The following is a 22,137-nucleotide window of genomic DNA, read 5'->3' as shown; positions in this document are numbered from 1 at the left end:
TAAATTCTCCTGAGATTACAAACAAGGAGGAGCTAGCCCTTCCTTCCCTTAAGCTCTGAGGTTCCCCTTCAGGGAGGAAAGGGAGAAAACCTTGGTGCAGTGCCAAGATTATCAGCAAGCACTTTTAACCCTCATTTGGATTCTAAATTATGCCATGTGACTGTTTCCAAGCAGCTGCCTTGCTGAAACAACACAAGCACGGGTCAAGTGCTGGAGAGAGATCTCTTGATGGAAAGGGGCTACCCAGCAAGGGCCCAGGTAAAACCACAGTCACAGAGCGGCCTGGGTTTTAAGGGAACCTTTAAAGGCCACCTAGTCCAAATGTCCATGCACTGAGCAGGGACATCTTTAACTAGGTTGCTCAGAGCCCTGTCCAACCTGGTCTTGAAGGCATCCAGGAATGGGGCACCTACCACCTCTCGGAGCAACATGTGACAGTATTTCACCACCATTATTGTAAAAATGTTTTCCGTAAGTCTAGTCAGAATGCATCCCCTTTTAGTTTAAAACTATTACCTCTCACCTCGTTGCTATGGGCCCCTCAGAAAGATCTACTTTCAGACCATTGTTATAGACCCAAATAACCACACTGCACACAGCTGAACCCAGCATCCAGAGGGAGAAACTCAGGTCAGCAGACAATTACAGGAGCAGAGACCCCTGCAAGCACCACAGCCTTCCCATTCCTTACCCCAGCCCATTAATGCAGAAACTTTCCTTACAAAGGAAAGTTTTATTTTTAGCACACAAAGATTCAGAATCTGATAACCTAGACTAGCATTTTTCCATTCTAGACAACCTGGCTTTAAGAATAACAGCACACAACAAAAGTCTCGTGAGCAGACTTCAAAACCTTCTTAAAATGGAAATGTTTAGAATCCATTAGAGCAATAAAACAACACACCAACAAGGAAAAATAAGCATAGCAAATGCTGAACTTCACTAAACCATTCTTCATGTGGTCTCATTTCAATTTAATTTTCCAAGAACAGTTACATAGGAAATACACACTTCTAAGAAGCTGTAATACAGCTTCAATTCCAACCTAACAAGGGAAGACTAAACTTCACATTTCACCCCCAAAAACTTTTTGTTTTTACTGTTATTTTGTTTTGTGTTGGTGTTTGGGTATGGATTTTTTTTTTGTTCTCCCTTTCTCCCCTTTTTTTTAACATGTGTACTGTAAAGTAGGTAAATACTTATGGGAATGTAGGAAAGAGAGAGTTTGAATTTGAAACAGTTGCTGAGACCTTACCATTGGAACAAATCATATGCCCTGCAAACTTTTCAGAAGACTGATCCACAAAGGCTTGTTTAGAAACATCATGATCTGTATCCACTCTGGAATACTAAATGCAGGTGATAATGATTTACAATTGAGAAAAAAATTCACAGGTCAGCCTTAAGAATGATCTGAGACTGGGTGCAGTGGTGGCATGGTTGTGACCCTGTGGGCCTTTACCTGACCCTGGGAAGGAAACCCTACTGTCAGGAATAAAAGTTTCCACCAAACATCTACTGAAAAATTATTCTCTGATGGGTGACAGTGTCAAATGATACACATTCTGATGAGCTTTAACAATTGCCATCTTCTCTAGATGAAATCCAGGCAAGTAAAAAAAAAAGTCTCATTTCTCTAATACACTGAATATTGACATAGCTGAAAGAACTATCAGAAAAAAATCCCACCAGTGCTCCCTCCTACGTCAGACCTTTTAATAAATAAATAATTTAAAAGGAGAGATTAGGAAAATAAACTTCCCACAAATTGTATAAACGGCTGTCATTTGTTTTTCGCTCCGTTATATTTTTTACGCAAATGCCAAGTCTGGTATTTGCTTTGACAGAGCCTGCATGCAAAACGACGTCTCCCGTATGGCAGCCTTCACTTGTACAGCTGATCAGGATTAATGCAACTTGGATGACCACGTCAAGGAGGACATGACTGTCCAGAACGAACAGTACAATCCAGAGTTTTCAAAATAAAATCATTACAGCTCAAGACAGAAAACACAGAAGACTCTTAGAGCTAAACACAGCAACGCTGAACTGCAAACAGTTTCAAAGACTGACAACAGCACCAAATAACTATCCTCGCTGTGCAGTACAATTTGTGTTTATTGTTTACAGATAAATCACAAGATAAGCATTTCGGGGCAGACAGATTACAAGGACTGACAAGAGAGAAAAAAATTACACTGACGTCTACAACTGATGCAAACGGGAACATTAATTAAGTTTAAATTAAGGACTTTTACCATATAAAAGCAAAGGAAAAAATACTATTTTGAACAATGAATTAAATTTAGAGCAAATCCACAAAAGAAGCAGTCTTAAATGTTTACAACGCCCACACTCTGAATTAAATTACTATTTTCCAGCTGGATTTTTGCCATCCTCTCAAAGGCCCTTGTATATACCTATATCATCTGATTCACTATTCTTTTTGCTACAATGACTGATTGTCAACATACTGAAACAGGAGACAATGCTAATTCTTAGTAAAAGCACTTCTCACTACCTACATGTCCCTTTACCATGCGTTCTAAGACAGCAGTATTTCTTACTGTTTCACTGGCAAATTTCTACGTATCAGACACCTTTCTGACACTTCTCAAGATTAAAAGTATGTAAAAGAGAAAAAGTAAAAGAAGAGAAAAAGCAAAGCTTTGCGTTGGCACAGCCTAGCAGCTTTATCACCTAGACAAAGCATATTCAAGAAAAACAAATGGATAATTTCTCTTCATCCAGTCCCTGTAACTCAAATTGCATATTGTTTTCAAACTTCCACATCTCATCCCCTACACAGGCTTCCACAACAAAAAGGAGCTGGTAAAATGTTTTATGACACAAAGAAGGGAATCAGCTCCCTTCACAGGTCTACACAATGGATTCCCATAAACGTGCTTTGAGTCAGCAAGGTCTGTAATGAACATGTCTGATTTTACAGCCATGTCTCATTCGACTTCTTGCTGTGGTATTACTAGAGAAGTACTAAAACACTACAAATACAAAGGTAAGGTAATGCCTTAAGGTATTTGTACTGTTTTACTACTTCTCTAGTAAATTTCTCACGTCCTTCTCCCCTTCCGTTCCTCTTCTGTCATCCTTTCCCAAGTGGATAACACACTTCATTTTCTCTTCAGTTTAGCTTCTTAGGACCTTAGTTGCATCCTATTATAATCTGTAAGGTTGATTCATGTTCCACACCCTTTGAATCAATCTCTTACACATAAAGTCTTGTGGGAGAAGGTCACAAGCCATCTGAAAGCAAGTACTTTATTGCAAAACTTCCAGGTAATGACACACAGTAAGAACATCTAGTAACATTTAAAGAATGCAAATAACTGGTCTTCAAAGGCAGAGTATCTACAGTTGCTCATAGCAGACTTCTCAAAGGAAGTGTACCTTTGCCTGTGAGCAGCTATAAAAGCTTTAGTGATGACTAATACAATTTTTGCATTATGATATGAAAACAACCCACTGCTAATACAGCAGCATGTTCATTACTGATAAATGTGTGGTATTACCCCAAGAAGGAGACAAGTCAGTGTCTTAACTCACCCTTACAAGGCTGGGAGCAATACATGAGCATGGTATCTTGACATTCTTGAGGCACTTTTCATGAGACATGAAGTTGCAAACTGTGGAAATAAAATAAGAACCATGAGCAACTCTTCAGAAGCAAGGGACTTTAAAAAACACAATCAAACAAAACCAGAAATGGAGTAAAATACAATTAGGAATACATCTTTTTAAACACATTTGTTATCCCCTAGGTTTGAGAACGTACACAACTGTCACACCCTGAGCAGTGCATGCACTCCAAGTTGTTTTGCTACTAAGATGCTGGCAATGGAAAAGGAAGGACAGCTTATCCCAGAACACTACAAGCCTAACACAAGTAATGTCCTCCCACACTCTCTCTCTTCATGAGCATCAAAACGAGTTCTTAAATTTAAAAAAAAGTTTTAAACAGTCCAAAACAGCTCTTTGATGTAGCCAAAGCAGAAGGATATGTTTGCAAGTGAATTATTCTACAAGCTAGTGCATGTGACATAAATGTGAGAAAACAAAGTATTGTTACAAACTGAGTATAGTGGATGAAGATTGCCAATTATAGGAGCTTTGAAAGTCAAGAGTAGCTACCTATTTCTTTTACTACAGGTTTATAATTTCATCCAAGCTCCACAAAGCATGCTTTCAAGCATGACAGTGTTTTAAAAGATCATGTCTCATGGAGGGGATATTTTTCACAGCTTTTTACCATGAATTTGCATTACATTAAGCTATGTGAAGAAAGTAAGGAATTCTTTATTTCATTCTCACCATCTCTGATTAATTAGGAACTAATAAGCCATGCAGCTATGGATTCAGAGTCCTCTTTCTGTCAGAATTAACCTCCACCAGTTCAAGCGTGAAGCTTTGTGCAGGGGCCCAGCTCCCGACCTCTTGAGTGGAAGCTCACACCTCTCCCAGTGTGCCTGCCAGTAGCAACTGTTGCTGTACACAGGGGGTTTTCCCTCCCTGCTTTTCCCAAGCACAGTGTACCACTTCCTAAGTTTCCCAAGTATCTGACAACACCCCAAGTGCTTCAAATGTCCCATTCAAATGTCCACTGCTGCCACTGGCTGTATGCGCTAGTGCCGCCAAAAGCAGTCCATTTCCTCAGTCCATTACTCAGTGTGGGCTAGCAATAAGCTCTTTAGAGAAGTGGACCTGGATTTTAATGCTTCAGTTGGCCTACTGTGCTAGCCCACACTGAGTAATTCTCCTTCTAGTAGCACAAAAAGGATGACACCTTTCCTCTTGCCACCCATCTTAATATGAGCAGTAAGCACTTTTTTTTTTCATTATTCTACAAGTCAGAAAAAGAAGCACTGCAAGTCACTACTGCATTCAAACGTGTTGTTCGTCATCCATGGTTTAACCCAGAATGGTTACTCCACTGATGAAATAAAGCGGGAAGGAACAGAACCAAATCTTCTGCTGGGTGCTGTGAAGTGTTACGTGCATCTCTAAGGTTTATGGCTGTTTCCAACCAAATAAGGAAGATCAGGGAAAGAAACAGCCAGAGAAAGGATGATGAAGCGGATTCTTGCAGCTGCAAATGGAGTTGCTTAACAGACTGGGAGGTGATCTCTGTGGTGGGGAGCAGCACAGAGCCTACCAGTGCAGAGGAAACCAAAGTCATTATCCAGGCAGAGGAGATGCATCTCCTGCTCAAGTATGAGTCCATACAGAGAACTGGTGAATCCTCATTGCTGATAAGTGTTTTCTCAACATGGAAACATAGTGGTTATATAATGATAACATAATCAAACTTGCTCCTTCCTTAGGGGTCAGCAGTATTTCTACTGATGCTCTGAGGAAGGTCACCTGGCTGTGGTGAGAGCAGGTCTGTAGAAGCTACAGGAGAAAAGGGTCAAAGGCCACCTGCCCAAGCCCACCTGTAGTCTGAAATTTGCCACTCATACCCTGAAGACATCTGCCTCAGCCACTTGTTTAGGTAATCTTGTCACTGTCTCAGAATGGTGCTCAACATTTACCTGACCTGGCTAGGTGAGGGGAAATGCCCTCTAAAGGCAGAAGCGTTGTGCCAAAGGTTCTCATGGCTCTGACCCATGAAAAGCAGAGCATGAAGCTTCAAATATAAACAAGAATTTCATAAAAAGGTGAAAGCTAGTCAAAGAGGAATCAGCAGTGACTAATGATATTCAGCGTAATGACACAGTTTTCCCTCATTTTTCTAGTGCAGAAGCAGGTTGGCTAGAAAGGAAAGCAGAGAGCATGGTGGTGCAGATTGGTCACAGGAATTTTCTGATCTGCAAGATGCAGCAGGCAACTGAAGTCTGCAAGACCACCCTCTCTAAGTGGCTATTAGATTTAAGTGCACACAAACTCAATGCACAAGTCAACTGAGCCCTTCCCAAATACCCTAGGGAATCCAGACAACCAGCTCATGGAAAAGATGCTCCTCCCATGGACTTTGAGAGGTGTTCTTTATTTAGACAACCCAAGCCACTACACATACCACAACCCAAGCCAATCAGTACCACAATTTTATCTTTGCACTGACAAATCCAGCAAAACATGGTGCTGTATAAAGACAGTAACATATGGTTCAGATAAGGAAATACCTCATGACACAGAAAAGCATACTAAGTCAGCAGCTTCAGAGAATCAGTAAAACCAAACAGTGAAGGAATGTTTCAGACAAGGAGCAAAGTAGGAAGGTGCATAAAGGTTTTAATTGTTTGAATGCATACAGAAGAAGACAACACAGAAAAGAATTAGCTTCCTAAAATGTCAGCCAGAAAATGGAAGCATTTGAAAATAATCAAATTAAGGAATATCAGGAGACAAACAGCAGGAGACAAACAGTGCCCAAACACAGAAGGTAACATTCTCAGTGAAATATTTTCACACGTTTTTCAGGAGCTACTCACACAACTCCTCCTCTGCTTGTCACATTCCTCAGGGGGTGAAATTACTCCTACAAGTCACCAATTTGTTTTTATTTTGCACATTCCACACAGAAAGAAGAAAACCCAAAATGGCAGCAAGCGGAAGCATTAGCAATATCAGGGGGTGGGGTGGGGAGGTGGCAGAATCCTACATTCATATCAATAGTCCCAGAGAGGCTTAATTAGGTCTTAAGTTCTGACAGGAGCTAGGAGAGGTTTTGTGGGTTTTAAGGGGTGACCTTTCATTAGGAAAAACAAGCCAGAAGACAATGTGTGTGAACTTTCAGTAGATGAAATGCAAAATTCTGAGGAAAAAGCATTTAAAGGAAGAGGATAGGTGAATCTTTTTAAAGGATGAAGATTTCTTGATCCATACAAACTAAGTGATGAGCTAGCTACAAGCAGACACATCTATGGGTTGTGTAAGTCAAAAGAAAGCCATTGAATTGCAGCTTTCAGACACTGTGCAAAACATTTACTTAAAGGTTTAGGGGGCTCTATAGAGGTCTTTCCAAGCATCTGGTCAGGCATACTGCACCAACCATATTTGATAAGTTTACCTTGAGGCCTTCTGCTATTCAATTATGAATTACTTCCTTCTTGTGAAAAATTAGGTTTTGCCGATGCTCAGCAAGAAGCCATCTGGACACTGCACACCACAATGCTGCTGCCTGTCCACACGGAGCACAAGATCTGGCTTTACAGAGGCTCTGCCCATAAGCCATCACTTCCTGGGACACTTTTCCTACCACATTCTGTGTGACTTGGTGTTTTAATAAAGGCCATGTGTACATAGGGCAACTCATGGAAGGTACAGCCAGCACCTTTCCAAAACACACTTGAAAAGAAACAGAAAACATCTCTCTCCAGCAAGGCGGGACATAAAGCTGGGAATCACAGTAACTCATGAGCTGTGTAACACTTCTTAGAAAAAGGACGGCTATTTATACCCTCCAATATGTCACACTTTTTCCACAAAAGCATTTTTCTCTCTGTTCTCAAGACAGACTTCAAACCAGAATCCAAACCTAGGAAGAAGAAAACAAGGAATTATGCCCTGTAGGGACTCTAGCTATATATTGCTGTCCTATGCAAATGGTGAGAATTCTGGGTGAGAATTGTTCATGAAATATCAAATATAACACATAAACTTCTCCCTCTTTTGAAAAGACCACTCAGTCCAGAGGAAAAGTCTAGGTGGTGTTAAAAATTACTTTTGTTTCCTCTTTGGAAAAATACTCACCATGATTCAGTTCTGGTGTTTTTTAAAAAGAAATTTATTTGTATATTTGTATTTTAACATGTTTGGTTTTATTTTTTTTTTCTTTTATCTTTAACACTGAAGTCTAACTTTGCATTTGCTAAACATTTTAATAAGTAGAATTATCAAATTGCTCTCCAGGGAGGATAAATTTTTTAATTTTTTTTTTTACAAAAATTTTTGGTTTCTGGAAAATTGAAGTGCAATGCATTAAAGAACACACACAGCTTATTAATGTGGATATAAATACAACTAAATTAAGTGCACTAATTCTCTGAGGCATCTTGTTAAATGTAAGAGTTGGAAGAAGTCCCTGTCTTGGAGAGTTTACTAGAACAAATGGCCTGATATATGTAGGAGTATTACATAAATGGAAAATCTCTACAGTCCTCTACAAAAAGCCCTATAAATGTACACAGATTACATGAAAGAATTACAAGGGGACTAAAATAAAGCAGAGAAAGGAAAATGTCACGTTCAAGACCTAACGCCGCATCAGACACCTACAGACTCGACAGCAGCTCAGCCACGGCACATCTAGAGAGAACCAGCAAGCTGACTTTCTGCTGTGGCACAGAGGTGGCTTTTCTGCCACTCCTCCCCAGTCTTCTCCTAACAACGCCTAGCATTCAAGTTGCCTTTCTCTGACAATTACACAAGGGGCACATATTTCCCTGGATGCACCATTACAGCTCTAAGACCCTTTCCTGCCTATCTGTAAAAGCTGACTAAAGACCCAGCAGCTTGTGAGAGAACTTTTCCTCCCCTTCATAACCATTACTTTACATTCAACCACCCCAAGCAATAAAATGAGACTGAAATGTACTTCTGTAATCCTCAGCAGCTGGTGTCAGCGTGAGCTCTCATCTCACCACTGGCCTTTGTAGAGGAGGTTGTGGACTGTTACTGGAAGAGCTGGGAAGCACAATCCCCCACACTGCCACAAATCCATGTCAGTCCTTGACTGAGGTCCTTGCTTCCCTCTATTGCTTTTATCTGACACCCAGACCCACGCACACAGTCAGTGTGTTTTTATTTTAGCATTTCACACACTGTGAATGCCAACTTTCAGTTCCAGTGGGAACCTTCCATACACAATATCTTTGTTTATATCTGTCTTCTACTAAGATGCTCAGAAAAGCAAGGCTAAGAAAAGGCTGTGGTTATGGTTACCAGCTGGCTCTGGCACTAGATTTGGGTGGCCAGGGGAATGTTGTTTATATCTTCCTAAGCACATGAAAATTTTACAGGATGAAATAAAATGAATTTTCTACCAGATGAAATATTGAACAATTTGGGTTTTTTCAACAACATGTGTCTAGAGGTGTTATAGATTATTTAAATACATAATCTTAAAAAGGTTATTTTTAACAAAAAAAGTTGAAGAAACATGGACAAAGTCCTCATTACGTATCTAAAGTGTAACTTAACTCCTACACTGAAGTGTGTCTCTGTACTCACAAGTAAACTTCCATATCCCAAGAATCTCTGTCCTCCTTTTCCATATGACAACCTTCAGCCCTTTATTGTATTTCACATATCAAATGAAACTCATCTGTAGTCACATCCTTCTTTTTTCATCTGAACAAGTCCCAGCAGCTGGAAGAAGCAACGTTTTCTACCAAAGAATGATAATTCTCTGAAAAGACAGGTCTATGCCCCTTAACACTTCCCACCACACATTTCCAGACTTAGCTGTCACGAGACTGCAGCAAGCCACAACAGGCCCAAGCTCTGATTGCCACAAAAGGGTACACAAGAAGTCCAGAAGGTGTATATAAGAAGTCTAGCTCCCCACAGGTGGCAAAAGGACATGTACCTTGTGGTGGCTTTGGCCACAGCCTGCACTGATAGCAGATGGTTCCAAGAGCCAACAGTGCCACGACTGCAAACTCCAGGGTGACAAGCACCAAGGGTAGGGTTTAGTTTTTGTTTCCCAGAAAACTGGATTCAGTGGACCTCTTGGAAAGGTGACAGCATAGGCACCTTTTACCTTACCACTCGCCTGGTGCAACAGAGCAGCAACCTCTGCAACAAATGACGTTTGGGAGCAGTTTCCTCAGGGCAGAAGGATGTGCAGGGCAGTTCCAAGCCTTGTGCCTTCACAGCAAGCATGGCTATGTTTCAAATGCAACAGGTACTACAGAGAGAATAATGGCTCTTACCATTTACTCCAGAGGGGTAATTCATTCTAGCAGAGACTACTGAATTTATTTTCAATACTTCCAGTAATTTTCATTTTCAGTAGCTCCAGTAAAGAGAGCATTACTGCTAAGAGTGCACTACAGCTACATCTTACTATACAGTCTGTAGAGTTAGGGTCAGATTCTCACATGCTGCAAATCAGCATGACTACTTTCAGTTTGCTAAAGCATAACAATTTACCAAAGTCAAAGATTTCTAACTTCAAGTCAATACACCAGATTATAAATTTGACCATGTAGCATTCATCTTGTTTTTATCAAAATGAAATAATGAATTAAGGGTAAAACATTACCAGGCTTTCTGTAAAGCTTAGTGCTTTGAACAGACAGCCATCAGTACTTCTAGCAATATAAATATTTCTCATAAACAGATGCAATTATTATGCATCTTTGTTCTATAAGTCACCAACTTATATAATGCATTCAACCATCCAGAATAAGAGAAAGTATTTGAATTTGCATACACTAGAGCCTTTAAAGTAGTTACTCTCACCCCTCCCCTCACTGAAAAAACAAAACCACAAACAAAACAAGATAGTGCTCAGCAACTGAAAAAACAGCTTTTATTAAGGGCACTGTCAATCACTGCTAGAATATGAGAAAACAAGCTGTTCTTTTACTGTCCCTCTCTTATTCAGGAAAGAGATGTAAATACTTGTTTAGTCCAGCCAATATCCCCAGGCTTTCCCTGAAACACAGTAGGGCTCTCTGCTTTCTGGTGGGTCTGCAAACCAAACTGCTTTACTCCAGGACCTGGAAGGGCTTTCAAAAATCCCAATTTGCTTGCTGTGATTCACAGAGATGCCACAACTTCCACTTTGGTTCTGCCAGGATGCATAGTCATGAAATTGCAGCACTGGCTTATGCAGAGAAGCTGTTGACGACTGCTTGGGGAAGTAAGATGGGTACGGAAGTGCTGAACATGGAAGAATCAGCTTGCCCCAATTAGTTAATAAAAGTGCTCCACGCACACAAAGGCAAAGACGGACACTGCAGGAGGCACAGCTACTGCAGCAGGCTTAAAAGTCGGAAGGAGGAAGGACAACTGCCTGCAGATGGACACAGGAAAATAAACAAGAAATCCAGCGAAGCCAGGGAGCAAACCAAAGCTTCAAAGCTGTTATGCAAGACAACAATAACAGTCTCTACTTTCCAAACAATGAATCTGTGGGACTTAAAGGGCATATCAGCACCAAGACAATTCAGCCTCAGTCAATCTAACTCTTTCAAAACAAAGTTTTATTTTGGTCAAAACTAAGTAGGTTATTTCCTCTGCTCTGCCTGCTTTTCTATAGCATGTGCCGGACATAACAGAAGCCAAAATACAAGTTTAATCCACCTCTCTCCTTCAGGGGTTTTATCACTCCCTTGTGAAGTTGTCCTTGGTGTGCAAGCAGGCCTATTTTGTTCATCAGGACTGCCTTTGCGTTCACTGAAGAGATCCATTGACAGTTACAAGACAATAGCTTTCAGAAAATGCCCACGGGCTAATTAGTCACAGATTGGAGAAAAACATTTTTATTTTTTCTATCACACTGTTCTTAAATTACATCAAAAACACCAGATTGCTTATCCAGACAGGATCATTCAAGCTGGTGGAGCAGTCACTATTTTCAGGAGTAACTTAAAAGCAACACTTTTCATTTTACTGGAAGTTTGTGGGACTCAATTTTTACATTTGTTACACAGCTTTGAGCTACTTTTCCATTGTATCAGCTTGCCAACATAGACGCTTTTAGCTTTTCATTTACAACTGTGACCACAGGCCAGTCTGAATACTGTGACTATTCACTGAAAGGAATGCTGGATGCAGCACATGGACTTCACCAGCTTATTTCCCAATTCAGCAGAAACACACCAAACCTGTATGCAATAATGGTGCGCTCTCTCAGACAAAAACACAGCCTAGTTTAAGCTTAGAATTCTGTTGTGCAATGCTTGCTAAATGTCACCAGGAAAGCTGTCATAGAAGCTTTGGTCTTCCCAAAACATTTCAAACAATGGTGAGAGTGGAATGGAAAAATCTCTTGAAATCCTTAAGATGTTAAGCATTAAAAAGACTCTCCTTTCTCACTGTGGTGAGAAACTTCAGGCTTCGCTTACAGTGTGCTTGACACTACACTGTAAATACTCTTCTTCAGAAAATCCAAAAGAAATTAAAACCTTGTTAAGGTTTTTCAGAGAGCTGCTGAGTATCCTTATAGTTCACTTGTATTCGACAGCTCTTTTCTCTCTCTGGGATTCTCTGGTCCTGTCAACTAACCAGTCATATTTGCTTCTCCTTTAAATGGAAATACCAGTATATACCCTGTTTGATAAAAATGCAGTTTGCCTCCACACTATGTGAATTGCCTTGCACTTTATATTCCCAGAATTATCGGCATGAGAACATCTCTTTATAGGTACAGATACTCCAAAGTAATGCTTTTGTAGCATCTGACCTCTAAAATTTCAAGGCAGCACATCTGAATTTCTATTCATTTGTATTTCAAATATGCTGGTAGAAAATAACAAAGTAACAAGACAAGTGAAAAAAAGACAAGCTACTTATTAAGAAAACAGTCAGGTAAGTTTGGTGATATACTTGAAATGTCAATCATTTGGTTATAGTAGGTTTGCTTGTATTGTACTAGCCTCACAAAGCACCTGGGCTACATAAGCCCTTCTCACTCTCTCATCCCTGAAGCCTACAACACGGTATCCTGCTTCTCCATCCTCCTAGTACCGTAAAACAAGTACTGACACATGAACTAAAGGAACCTCACTTGCCAAAACAGAACTCTCTCCATCTTCCCATCTCCTGACTTTACCCAGAGCAGGTTTCTTAGATCCTGCTAAGCAGGAAAAGCCAGAACACCAACAGCTGGAGAAAAAGGCACCTACACTGTGTGCTCAGTCCCACCAAGGCTTCGCATTTCAAGGACAAAACTGCACAGAGAAGTTGTACCACAGCAGCAAAAGCAGCCATCTCCGTTTGGCCAAGAGGCTTTTCTACCTCCACAGCCATCAGAGAATCTAGACATCCTGCCAGCTATGTCTGTACACTGAAGAGGGTCTATCCACTCCAGTCAGGATGCTGCAGTCCACTCTCCTTCCAGTCTGCACAGTATGGCCAAGTGAATATGGGCTGAGATGTGAACAGAAAGACAGCAGCGCTGCTGAGAAGCACTTGGGAATGCCAGTGCACAAAAACTGAGAAAGGATTCTGAACTTTTGCTCTGCTCTCATGAGACCCCGCCTGGAAGGCTGCAGCCAGCCCCGAGATCTTGAGCACAGGAAAGAATGGATACATTTGAACAGGTCTTAAAGAAGGGCCACAAAAAATATCACATGGCTGGAGCACCTCTACTATGAGAGGCTGAGACACTTGGGATTGTTCAGCCTGGAAAGTGAAGGCTCCAGGGAGACCCTTAGTGCCGCTTTTCAATACTTAAATGGGACATGTAAGAAAGATAGCAGGGCCCATTGCAATAGGACAAGAGGTAACACTTTTAAACTAGAAGAGGGTAGATTTGAACTGGGGATGAGGAAGAAATTTGGTATGATACAGGTGGTGAAACACTGGCACAGCTTGTCCAGAGAGCTGGTAGATAGATGCCTCATCTCTGGGAACATTCAAGGTCAGGTTGAAGAGGGCTTTGAGAAACCTGATCTAGTTGAGACAATCCCTGCTTATTGTGTGGGATGTGTAGGAGTGGGGTGTTGGGCTAAATAATCCTTAAGAGCACTTCCAACCCAAACTATTCTGTGATACTGTTCTGCAAAATTTTATGAGAAAGGTGAGTCCTGCATAGACTTTACTTTTTTACCCTCTTAAAAGACAGCTGGATCAGACTCACCACCAGTGAAATTAGGATGAACACAGAGTTTCAGAGGCATGCAGTTTTAGTTACTGATTTAGTTACTAAATTTAGTCCCCAACATTAGGAGTGTTTTCTTCTTCAGAGAGATGGAAGATGGCTAGTCTCAAACTTGCATTCACATCCAAAAAGCACTAACACCTTCTCTTTTCTTGAAGATTAGGCCAGAGACAGGACAGTGCCATGGGACAAGGTGCTGGCTCACTGATGGAAAACAAAAAATCTCCAAGAGGGCTACATCAGGGGAGAGAGTTCAGCAAAACATCTCCTGACAATTCTAAGAGAAAGAGGTCCTTCAGGGGAAGAGGTCTCCCACTAACAATGTGAAGCTGCACAGGGAGCCTGGAGGGACACAGTTCTTGCCACCAACAACGTAACAGCAATAGACCACAGGCTGTGACTCTTCTCCCAGCAGGCTCCCAACCACACCGGCTATCAGCAGTTTTCAGGGATGCTGAAGACAGGAGCCTGAAAAGAAATTTTCTCTGAACCACAGAAATCTGTCCGAGGGCAAACAATTAAGTACTCGAGCAGCTCTTCTGTACAGGCAGAAGGATGAAGGTTGCCCACACAAGCCAGATGCAAGACCATGTAACACAGTTGTGGCTTTTTTCCAGGTTTTCCAGACTGCAGCCTTTACACAGCTAGAAAGGGTCAAGCTGGTTTGAAGGCTGACAGAAAAACCTCTGATTGCACTCCCTTCACACGCAGTGAAAGGCCATACATCCCGACAACCTTCAAAGAAGAAGGTCCTCCAATGACACCCAACTCCTGGTTTCATGTAGATGCAATGGTGATAAGAAAATCAAGTACCAGATACCACTAAAAGACTCTTGAAGACCATTTAGCAATCAGAAATTTCTCCTGGCTCTGTCTTAAGCTGGTGCCTCATATCTTTTGCTGCAGACTGCCCGCGCAACCAACTGAAGCCCAGGGGCTGGAGCAGAGATGGGCCAGCTTGGCAGCACATGAAGATGAAATTGGACAGGAGGGGCAGAGAAACATGAAATGGTTAAAACCAGAAGAACAAGGAAGATCCAGCTGGACCACAGAACCACCTACTGCAGGGCATGCACACCGGCGTCATAAATGCTTACCTCCCTGCAGCTGTTGTCTGCAACAGCCTCGCCAAGTCATTGTTTTCAGGGTGATGCCTTACAAAGAGAAACTTTGTCAATTGTTTATCAGCGCTGTCCAGCTGACTTACAGCTACTGGTCAAAACAAAGAGCTACAGCTTACAGCATTCAGAACAGGACAACAAAAATTACAGCAAAGACTGATCCAGCCGTCAATTTAAAGGAAAATACACTAAAACCATCTGACATTTACTGCAAGCATCCTCGCAACAAAAACTTCATCACAGAATCATGGAATTGTTAGTGCCAAAGGGGACCTTGAAGAACGTGTAGTTTCAACTTATACTGCCATTCCCCACACCAGGCTGCTCACCAGACCATTCAATCTGGCCTTGTACATCTTCAGGAATGAGGTATTCTCTGGGCCACCTGTTTCAGCCTCTGGTCAAAGAAATTCTTCCTAACATCTAATCCAAAAATGCTCTATTTCAGTTCAAAATCATTGTCTCCTTTTCTGTCACTATCTGCCCATATAAAAAGTCCTTCTTCCTCCTTTTTTATAACCTCTGCTTAAGGTAGTGAAAGCCTTCTCTTCTCCAGGCTGAACAACCCCAGCTCTCAGTCTGTCTTTATTGCAGAGGTGCTCCATCCTTCCAATCATCTTCACCACCTTCCTCTGGACACACTTTAAGAAGTCCATGTCTTTCTTGTGCTGAGGATCCCAAGCTGTATGCGGTGCTCCAGGTGGAGTCTCACAGGGGCAGAGTAAAGGAACAGAATCACCTACCTTGACCTGCTGGCCACACTGCTTTGGATGAAGCCCAGGATGTGCTTGATTCTGGTATTGCCAGCTTGAGTCCAGCTTTTCATCCATCACAACTTCAAGTCCTTCACCACAGGGCTGCTGTGAAATTACTTCTTCTCCCAGTCTGTACTTGTGCCTGGGATCGCCACCTGCCAGTTGCAGCACCTGGCCCTTAGACTTGCTGACTTCACGAGGTGGTCATGGCTAGGCAGCCTGCACGAACACTGCAAGGCTCCAGCCCTCACACATGTGGCCTCCTGCACCACTGGCACTTGTTACCCAGCACAGCACAAATCAATCCACACACTGCCATGTCAGGGTCATCCTCCTCAACAACAACACGGACGTGTCCTGTGCAAAAACAGTCCGGTTATTGCTTCTGCTACATTAGACATACCTACACTGAAATGCCTCCGCACACATAAAAGGGAAATAACAGTAGCACATTTCCAACTTTGAAAAAGAAGAATCTGAGTTACACTGAAATAAACAGGGTGGATCTTAGCTGAACTTAATGCACAGTAGGATTTCATAAGCTGTGACAGAATTTTGGCAGAAAAATGTCATATTGACACGGCTGCCTGGACACTCACAGCGCCCAAAGACTTGGAGACATTCTCCACACTACAGGCTGCAGACAGCTGTAATACACACCAGTTCTGCACCTATGGGGCATATCACCAGGGACACACGGAGTGAGCCCCACGTGTATCCCGTGCACACAGGAACTCAGTGAGTTAGCTCTACGCTCTTAGCAGTGGGGGAAACCGAGAATTCCCTCCAAAACACACATAAGATGCTATGTGTGGACCCAGGCAGCATTTCACATAAACACCATCTTTTCCACTCAGTGATATAACCAGCAGACAGAAGGTTTGCAATCCCTCTTCTGCTGCTTAAAAACTGAACACAGAACATAAATATATAATAAAAAAATCCTGAAGATACTAGAAGAAAAATCACTGCTAAGCTTACTTGCACCCACAAACCTCCACAGCACAGTTACAATTTTTCAAGGAAAGTTGGATACATTTAAAATGTAGGTCCCATTATTAATCGACATAAACCCAAAATAAATTTTCTTCCACATTTAATTTTGGTAATCTCTGGATTTTCTAAGGCATCTCAATACTTCCCAGCAACACAGAACAAGGAAAAAACTGAGATACCCCAGAGCGGCCAAGGCAACCTTTACTTGTCATTCCTATAGGGCTTCATTTCCAATTGCATCACACTCAGAAGTATATAAAACAACAGGATTTGAGTGAAAAATACTCAGACCTGGAAAAAATGGAGAGGAAAAATGCAGAAAGCAAAGAAACAGAATCCTGTGCCAGCTGGGTAGGTACATTCAGTATTTTCTCCAGTGTGGTTACTACAAAGCTATTGACATGGTCAGGAAACTAAAGGCAAATGATTCATGCAGTGGTGAATCAGGAAAACAAAACACTCACCAGGCACTATTTCCAAAAGGCAAATTGAAAGTGCTGATCTCGTGATTTTTTAAAAAATCCTGATTCTTTGTTTCATTCACCTAAAGTATTTTTGTAAGATTCTTTTTAAGAAAGTGTGAGCATTTTAGTTCCAGCACTTAGGCTTGAGTCACTGATGAGATTGACGACTATATTCCTCCTGAATTAAAGCAACAGTCTTTCATGTATCTAAGATCATACAAAATTCATAGAAGATGAGTGTTTACGTCTATATGGACAAAAGAAACCTGCAGTACAAATTATATATACCACTGATGAGTACACCAGAACTTCCAAAAATATAATAACTCTGTCCATAAACACTAAACCTCAAAGTCTCTCTCTGAAGAGACAAAAATCTTTCCCAAAGAGGGACCAAATTATATCAAGGCTCATATATTAATTGCATTTTAGTGTCGTTTGGTGTGGTCTTCTCAATTGATCAGACAAAGTTCTTGTAGCACTTGATCTTAATTTACTATGTAGCATAATCAGCTATTAATTTATGCACATGAATTATCAACACACACTGAAAGGTTCTTAAAGTTTCCCAGGACAGCATAATTAAGAAAAAAGTTACACTGAGCTAAGGAAAAGTAAACGTAAGAAAGAAAAACCAAAAAAATGTAATATATCTCCATTATCTTATGGATTTGGTTTTAAATAATCTATTTGGTTCACCTGAAGAAAAAGTGCTTGAATGAAAAATACAATAATGTCAAGAAATCTTTATGCATTTGCCAAACAGGAGCTATTCTGGAAAGAAATATAATAGGAACAGAATAACAGAGGTCAAAACCAAAATGGACACAATTATATTTGGCTGTTTTGAAAGTATTTTTAACATGCTAGTATTTTTACCTTCTACTTTAGCCTATTTTTTAAAAAAGGATTTGGCAACCAAAAGTCCCAGCTGCTGTTAGTTAACTTCTTCACAAGAGAAAATATAAGCCTGTAAGTCTGTACTTGATTTCTGCACAGAAATTGAAACAGGAATCTATTAAGTTCTTGTTTAAGGTTACATCTCTTCTTTCACACCTCCTCATCTTGGATCACGTGTTCGGTTTCTCACTCAGCATCTTCTGTTAAGAGAATTAAGTCTGCCCAGCATCCAGACAGAGAGTTGGAGCATCAAACATAACTGGAATCAAAAACCATTTTCTAGGACAAAGAGATTGTGACTCCTTTTTGGCAGGGCAGCTGTCAGCAGCGAGGGCAGACCCTGCTCACAGCCCACATGCACAGCTGCTCCAGCGCCGCACCACGCACCGGGACATCACAGCATCCACCCAAAACCTGGGCAGCAACCTCCACAAGTGTCTTGGGAGTTTTAAATCGTGTGCATATTTGTGAATATCCAAAGATTTTTAAATCAGCTTTTCCAGTACACTGTATCAATACTGTTCTGACAAGAGGTTGAATGTGAAAAAGCAGCTTCTCCTAGGCTGGTGCTCAGCCCGCATATTTCTTTTAATTCTAAGGGATTCTTTTTATAGCAGATATATGCCAGGATTGCTAGTCCTAGTCAGTTTTCCATGCAAATTTGTATGTGTGATGAGTTACACTCTGCCATCCTAACTAGATTCTGAAAAAATCTGTCATCTCACAAAAAGCCTTTTTTATTCTGAAATAAAGCATTCACAGTCTCAAATGCAATCAGTTTTTTCACTTTATGTTCAGAGACTTCACTCACACCATCTTCATGCTTAGGGGAATCCTACCCATTTCCTTGTATTTATGATGATTCCAGGCAAAGATCCTAACCACATCATGGTTTCAGCACTGAGGAAGTATTTTTGCTTGAATCACTTAAGAAACTGGTTAGTGAATTATTTCTTATGTTCTGGTTAACAAGGTGTACCGGTTATTATTTTCACATTCTGCAGAGAAAGTATTGCATAAAACGGAAAGACTAATTTCCTGAATTATATCATGACAAACCAAGGCACTAATAGGTGACACAAGCTGCCAAGCAGAAAGAAAAGCAATGAGGAACTGAGATTTTTTTTCTATGCATTCTTGCACTTAAACTGGATGTTGTATTTCCTAGCCACCATAACCTAATACTACCCTCCAGAACAACACAGTGCTCCTATTTTAACCCCTAGAATTCAAATTATTCAATAATTCAATAATCTCTTACCACAAAATCAGTTTAGCTAAATATTCAGAATGTCTCTAGCAGTATTGTGTATGGAAAACCTTCAAGCACGGATTAAATTGTGGTCGAATACAGCATTGTTTATTCTTTTAGTTGTTTTAGATCTTACATAATGATATTTTTACAATAGTAAGGGCCATACAATTCTATCATACACCTGGTATTTAAAAAGAAGCCAAGGAGGTGATACCAGGACATCACATTAATAATCCTAAACATATTTCCACGTAATGATAATATTCACTGGTAATAACTCACTGGTAATAATCCATTTATATTCAATCTTAAACAGGAAAGAAAGCAACAAAGTCACATAAATATATGTGAATAAATAGGCATGAATATACACACAGCCCCACCCCCATTCCTCTAGAGCCAAGCAAATAAAAATGCTTAAATAAGAACAGGAAGTGAAATGAGGGGTTGACTGTACTCTACTGAATAACAAACTTCCACAAGTGAGACAACAGCAGGCAACAATAAGGAAGAATACTGTGGTACCACACTTAGGAAAAAAAAAAAAAGAAGTGTGCTTCCAGCATGTTCCTTATCACACTGATATACACACGTTAGGTTTCACTCTCTGCTTGGGAGTGTTTCCTAACAGACCCCTCAAATTGAAAGTTACCATTAATTAAAAAGGCTGCAGAGGGGGAAAATGCAAAAGGAGCAGGAGCTGATCAGCATGTATTGTTTAATCCTCTAGAAACGTGTATATACTATACACACAATCTGCTCTTTCCCCACTGGAGCTGAGTCAAATTAAACATATTCAAGTAACTTAGTCACCTGTTTTCTTTAAGAGTTGCAAAAGCAGTTTCACCACAGGTACTTTCAAGAGCCAGCTCAGGATGGATCTAATTGACCAACAAGCCCAGAAGGAAGTCAGTGTGAGCTAATGAAAGGCAGAGTTAGAAACACCTCTGCAAGAAACAAGTGACATAACCAAAAAGTAAAGGTCGTCCAGGGACAGCATGGCTCAATGAGAATTCAGAGCTGCCACCCTAGAAGGATGCCCCAAAATCAGGAAGAGAACCACCTTTCTATGGATACTAAGAAACAAAGCAATATTATGGACAAGTTATGGAATCAAAAAAGGAGAAACAGGCCAGCAAAGGCACCATGACCAGAGGGAACTCACTAAAAAAAAAAAAAAAAAAGTAAAAAAAAAGGAAAAAAATCATTATTCTTGAATTTATAATTCCAAGTATGGGTGGTACTGGTGGGTGAATCAAAAACATTTGTTGCAAACTGACCACAGGTGAAAGAAAACTAAGCACTTTGCATGCCATTCCCCCTGGCAGTAAACGCAGGAGGCCCCACCTTGAGTTACAATTCAAAATAAGTAATTAATGCCCATAGCGGTGTCCCTGCTGTAAAGTAATTTTTAGACCCTTAGCACAGGACTGCAGGAACTATGGTCTGTGTGAACCTTACCAGAGAAAGACTGAAAAATTTTGTGCAAAATTAAAAGGAGTCCAAAGTACTACCCTTGAACACGGCTGAGAAACACCTGAACATACTATGTCTAAGGTATATTTGATAAATTATCATCTAGAAAGAGAACCTGCAGAGCACCAGCCACAGCCACTTCAGACCGTGATGGGTTGATGAGCACCTTCCTTAGTGCTTTTGTCACTGCTAAACGAGTCAGACTGAGGCAGTAACACAGATGATATATGAAAGTGCTGTGCAAGGCTTGGTATTGGATTACAGGCTTTAGCACTTTCTGCAGTAAGTTATTTACTACCTAATTGAGTTTCTGGACTGAAATCTGAGCTAATGCTATCAACACAAACTATAGCTTCCAGCTACAAAAGCTGTGTGCATTCTCACCAAGCACCCTGTCCTTTTCACTGCATCACTGATGGTGACAGTGATATTTCCCTCTGAGGCACTGTCAGAAGGAGGCAGGGAAAAGAAAAGCATGAAGTCTCTTCGGTATAAAATGGATTATCCTTCAAATACAGACCAGTAAATTGCATTTTTCAATGTGTCAGTCAATGCTCCAAACATTTTTCTCAACATGTATATCAGCTGAACTGAGCCTAGTTTCTGTGTAAGGTTTTATTTTGTGGAATTACTTGGATATGTGTGTGGTTTTGTTTTGTTTTCCTTTTTGACTGTCTTTGTTTGCTCCATCTAAGTTTCAAATGCAGCAAAGTCACATTCACTCAAATATCTCAATACCCAACATCTTGTTCACAGAAAGGCCCCACCACTGGCAAGAAAACCACTGAAGAACAAAGGCAGCAAAGTCTTGAAAACACAAACTGATTGGAGGATAGAAGCAAAATTGCATTGTGGTAACGCACCAAAAGCAAGCAAAGCTCATCACAAGAAGGAAGAATATGTTTTTCCTTTTGAACTGCAAGCATTAAGACTCTTGGGGGAATCTCATATATCACTCACTTCCTTCAAAACAGATCTGAATGAAAACTGTAGGGTCAAGGATGTTTCACGTGCCTATCTCAACAACAGAGCTGGAAAGGATGAGAGTCCAAGGAGACTGCTCCTTGTACCCTTATTCCCTGCTACTGCTTCCATATCGCAACAAACTCCCAGCTTTAACACACCTTCCCTATTTGACTCTATTTTCTTAGAACAGCCTTTAAATTTAATAGACTGCATACAGAATTTGTCCAAAATATGCATCTGAAGACTGCTGCAAATGCTGTCTGAACATCTCCAAGCTCTCCTAAATCAACAAGGAACAACACGGCTTGTCCTTATCTGGGACATGCCCATATAAATTACAGCAGCTTTCTGGCTGTCTTGCCAAATCTGAGATTTATGTCATAAATATAACTCAGATCCATCGTTTACATTT

At 40.8% G+C, this 22,137-nt stretch overlaps 1 protein-coding gene across 1 annotated transcript in view; it reads right to left on the bottom strand.

Moving 5' to 3' along the window:
* DGKQ (diacylglycerol kinase theta) overlaps positions 1 to 22,137 on the bottom strand; it is a 91,991-nt gene that overhangs the window by 61,750 nt on the left and 8,104 nt on the right. The window contains exon 4 of the mRNA XM_063181386.1: positions 3,565 to 3,644. Coding sequence (XP_063037456.1) covers positions 3,565 to 3,644 — 80 coding nt within the window. The remainder of the gene's footprint in view (positions 1 to 3,564; positions 3,645 to 22,137) is intronic.

Source organism: Melospiza melodia, chromosome Z (genome assembly GCF_035770615.1).
Source record: "Melospiza melodia melodia isolate bMelMel2 chromosome Z, bMelMel2.pri, whole genome shotgun sequence".
Taxonomy (NCBI): domain Eukaryota; kingdom Metazoa; phylum Chordata; class Aves; order Passeriformes; family Passerellidae; genus Melospiza; species Melospiza melodia.
The sequence above is the reverse complement of the archived record's forward strand: the minus strand, read 5'-3'. Positions and strand labels throughout refer to the sequence as shown.